Raw genomic sequence first — 4,101 nt, 5'->3', positions numbered from 1 at the left:
CTTCGCGCTCGTGCTGACGCGGCGAGTATACTCTCTAAGCACTGTTTCGTTATGCTTTCAGTTTCGTTTGCCGTTTCTCATATGCAACAGAAATTGTAGCGCTTATGAGTTGACCAGCGCGGTGGTAGCGCCAGTGCGACCGCACACAAAATTTAGTTCCACAGGCAGAAAAAATGGTTGCAGTCTGGAGCCCTGCTATATCATCCGAAGCCATTCCATATCTTAATGTGAGGGACAGAATTGATGTTTACAGAAACTCATCTTCCTTCTGCTGCAGCTGTCAGTCATTCTCCGCTCAGCATTCAAACAGCACGTCACGTTCAGTTATGACAGTCAGCACGGTAAAACTCTCTATATATATATACACACACAACGTTATAAGAACTGTCATCACTGTATTGACTTTATCATGAAATTATAAAATATAGAGTTTAAAAGCATAGATGAATTCTTACCTTTTTTGTTTAGGTGCAAATGTAAAAACTGTAATAAAATGCCTAGTGAAGTTGAACATGTATGCTGCTTGGAAATACAAAAGGTACTGTAAGTCTTTACTTTGCATTTATGTATTACACAAATTTTATTTTTCATTCATTCACATACTTGCTTTAACTCTTTTGACTAGATTATAAATAGTTAGTGTCTTGTCTTCCATAGGTTGTGAGGCGAATGAACCAGGTTTCAGGCCCTCTACAATGCATGACACACCACCCAGGCTTCGAACCTAACTGTTTAAATCCTTACACCCTCCAGAACATTCATAACATTTACAGAGCTGATTTTGGACGCGTGAGGCGAAGAACAGAAGAAGAGTAATTTTTTAAAATCTTGTTTATTTAATTTGTAAAGCAAAATAAACAAAATATTGATTTCAATACACAAAAGCATAAAAAATTAACCCTTGAAGGTTTTTCTTCAAAATATTTTTTCGTTGTGAAAAATAAAAAGGATAATATGTACACATTTTCTTAAGTGAAATCAAATATATATTAGTGTTAACATCTGTATTTACAGGCGGTACCGATATCTCGCCTATCGAAGCTTTGTAAGCTGGTGCTGGGGCTATTTAGGACAGAATGTCAGAGTTGTTCTTCCATCCTGTGTTGTGCTTCGGATTCGGCAGGAGTTTCCTGATCCGGATGGACAGTTTGTAGGCTTTCGACCGTCCCTTGACTGAAGCGTGAGACATGGCGGCCAACAACTTCCTCCTTTGAAGGTCTTTCAAACTGAGAGGACAGGAACGCAGGAATGGGGATTTGATTTAGCTCCTCTACAAATGGTGCAGGGTCTACAAACACCTCTTCAAAGACCAGCTTCATCAAGTCAGCTACATAGTCTGTAAATATAGGGTACAAAAGGAATTTTTATTATGTATTGTTGATCGACAACCAAAGTCTTAGTAACATATCAAATGCATCACTATGTGTAAAGTGTATTTGTAAGTGTATGAAAATAAAAAAAATTATATAACATACCATATGAAGGGGCTGTTTTAAGTGGCTTTGCAGTGCATTCACCCTTCTTTGACTTTGGAAAAACAACCTTGTACATAGGTTGTCCTGAAGTTGTTGTTGCCTGCTCACGGTCACCATTTTCATTGTAGTGCATTGCTGCAAGGTACAACCTGCAGTACAAGAATAACATATTAGTTAAAACATTACACACGTCCAGTAAATCTTGCATATACAAATTGTACATACTGTATTGCATGCCATAATATATAATACCTGCACATCATTCCAATGAAAGGAAAAACGACATTCTTGGGGGCAAAACGCAGGATAACACTGTGAAAGGCCTCTAGCGAAGATGTCTGGTAATGATGACTGAGCTTTTCCACGTCCTTTAGGACTCGCTTATTGTTGAGGATCTTTTCCAGTTTTTGAAGAGGCATTGACCCTTGAATAGCAAAAAGAAACATTATTATAAAATTATAAATTACTAGTAATCAGAGGTGGGTAGAGTTACAAAACTGTACTCAAGTAAAAGTACTTATAGAAATATTTACTCAAGTAAAAGTAAAAGTAATAGTCTGAATAGTTACTCGAGTAAGAGTAAAAATGGATATGATAAAGAAACCATTCAAGTAGTTAGTTACTAGTTACTTTGGATCATATACTGTATATCTATAGTCTATTTTTATTTAGATCTATAGATAAAATTCATGTAATGTGTGTGTGTGTATATATATATATATATATATACACACACACACACACACACACAGCTGTTCAAAAGTTTTTCAATGTTTTTTTAATGTAATTTATTTCATTGATGCTAATCAAGATTTTTCATCAGCCTTTACGCCAGTCTTCAGTGTCACATAATCCTTCAGAAATCATTGCAATATGTTGCTTTATTATCAATGCTGTTCTTTTTAGCTTTCTATTCATCAAAGAATTCTGAACAAAATGTCACAGGTTCCAAAAAATATAAAGCAGGAAAGCGGTTTCCAACACTGGTAATAAATCAATATATTAAAATGATTTCTGAAGGATCATATGACTCTGAAAACTGGAGTAACAGCTGATGAAAATTCTGATGTGCATCACTGAATTGACTGTACTTTGTCACATTATAAAATATTTGAAAAATCTGAAGCATACCTGGTTGGAACCATTTTTCAGGATCTCTGGACACTCGGTCTGTATGTTCACATTTCGGGAAGTCAGGGTTCTCATGGATGTGTATATTTTGGATGTGGTTGAGCAGGGAAGTCCATTTGGCCACCTTCTCGGGACCAGAAGTAGACGACCTAGCACTCCAGTATACATGATTCTTGATGCTGCGCAACCACTTCTTCAATATTTCGCAACCCTTTGTTTGTGAGAGTTTGTCCAACTTTTTAGACAAACCTGTAAAAAAGTATTAATGTGGTGTATGAGTATATAACACATTACCTTCATAAACCAGTCAAAACCAAAAGTACGCACAAAGTTTGTCATTACACAGCACTGTATGTCACAAAATACACAAAGCTTAATAGTCACCTTTTTCGAAGTGCCACACATCGTAGAACTGTACAATGTTGCGCTCTCTAAGAAACTTCTGGATCTGTGGATGACGATCCGTTATGATGTATTCCACTGCCAAACCGTTAGCCTCCAGATGATCTAGACAACGCTTCAAGCCCTCCTTCTCCATGTGGTAGCTACCACCTACCTCGTTGCTCTGGGTATAAATGAAATTAAAAAGGCATGAACCTACAATTGAATATTGTAACAATAACGTAACAATAAAATAAGTTTATGATATAAAATACGTTTACCTGAATAAGCTGCATGTCAAGAATAGTGTTGCTGTCCAGGTGCATCAAGGTGTAGCTGCCGTATTTTGCTGAATGTCCTAATAAAAAAAAAAAAACATACATATATATGAATTATTCCCCATATCGCATCTATACCAGTCCTGACTCTTGCTGTGTTGTGTTGGTTTTGTCAGTCCAATTTAATACATAATATATAATCTGAGGACTCCAGACCAAGAAATATTTACTTTTAAATAAAAAATTACCCGGTGTATCAGCCCTCATATCTCCAGCAACTGCAACCTTTCCCCCTTCTTGCAGCTTTGTGAAAAGATTTCTCTGATCCAAGGTCCACTTGTGTATTACAGCAGGCTCTAGGTAGTTCCTAGCATGCCTCCTAAATGCATCATAGTGGATGATCTTAAGCTGCATGGCCTTGCAAATCTAAAAAATTATGATACACATTAAAAACCACATAGCAATAGTAATTGACATGGAAATATGATCATAAGGGTAATATGATCTTAAAAGTACCTTTTCAAATTGAATGAAGGACGCACCACAGAAGTATGTAGCAGCAGACACCAGTAGGTTTCCAACAGGTGTACTTCCAATGACTGGTTGACTCTCCCATTTTCTGTGATAACTGCACTTTGGACAGTCCTGGGTGAATGACACATAGCTGCCCATTCGTCTACAAGGAGCATCACACTTTGTTTTGCAAAGTGGACATTTTTCAAATAGCTCTTGTAGGCAGCTTTCAAAAACAATGTATTTTGACACATTGTATGTGGTCTGTTCCCTAAAACTAGACATACAAGAAATTTTACTCTTTCAAGTCACATCACTTCACA

At 36.8% G+C, this 4,101-nt stretch overlaps 1 protein-coding gene across 1 annotated transcript; it reads right to left on the bottom strand.

The window, feature by feature from the left end:
• Positions 1-1,007: 1,007 nt before the first annotated feature.
• Positions 1,008-3,856, bottom strand: LOC107707896 (uncharacterized). The gene is made up of 8 exons (XM_016512006.1): positions 3,782-3,856; positions 3,514-3,691; positions 3,269-3,345; positions 2,991-3,171; positions 2,607-2,855; positions 1,728-1,899; positions 1,476-1,624; positions 1,008-1,336 (listed from the first exon to the last, which is right to left on the bottom strand). The coding sequence occupies exons 2-8, from the start codon at positions 3,677-3,679 to the stop codon at positions 1,080-1,082; spliced, it is 1,251 nt and encodes a 416-aa protein (XP_016367492.1). The 5' UTR covers positions 3,680-3,691; positions 3,782-3,856; the 3' UTR covers positions 1,008-1,079.
• Between the last annotated feature and the right edge of the window lie 245 nt (positions 3,857-4,101).

The sequence above is a fragment of the Sinocyclocheilus rhinocerous genome, unplaced genomic scaffold, assembly GCF_001515625.1.
Source record: "Sinocyclocheilus rhinocerous isolate Xijiao unplaced genomic scaffold, SAMN03320098_v1.1 scaffold9905, whole genome shotgun sequence".
NCBI classification, from domain to species: domain Eukaryota; kingdom Metazoa; phylum Chordata; class Actinopteri; order Cypriniformes; family Cyprinidae; genus Sinocyclocheilus; species Sinocyclocheilus rhinocerous.
The sequence above is the reverse complement of the archived record's forward strand: the minus strand, read 5'-3'. Positions and strand labels throughout refer to the sequence as shown.

Coding starts and splice junctions, on each gene's coding strand:
- LOC107707896 (XM_016512006.1), bottom strand. CDS start 3,679: ATGCAGCTTAAGATCATCCACTATGATGCATTTAGGAGGCATGCTAGG. Junction 3,172..3,268: donor TTGACATGCAGCTTATTCAG/GTAAACGTATTT, acceptor ATTTATACCCAG/AGCAACGAGGTAGGTGGTAG. Junction 1,900..2,606: donor TGAAAAATGGTTCCAACCAG/GTATGCTTCAGA, acceptor TTGCTATTCAAG/GGTCAATGCCTCTTCAAAAA.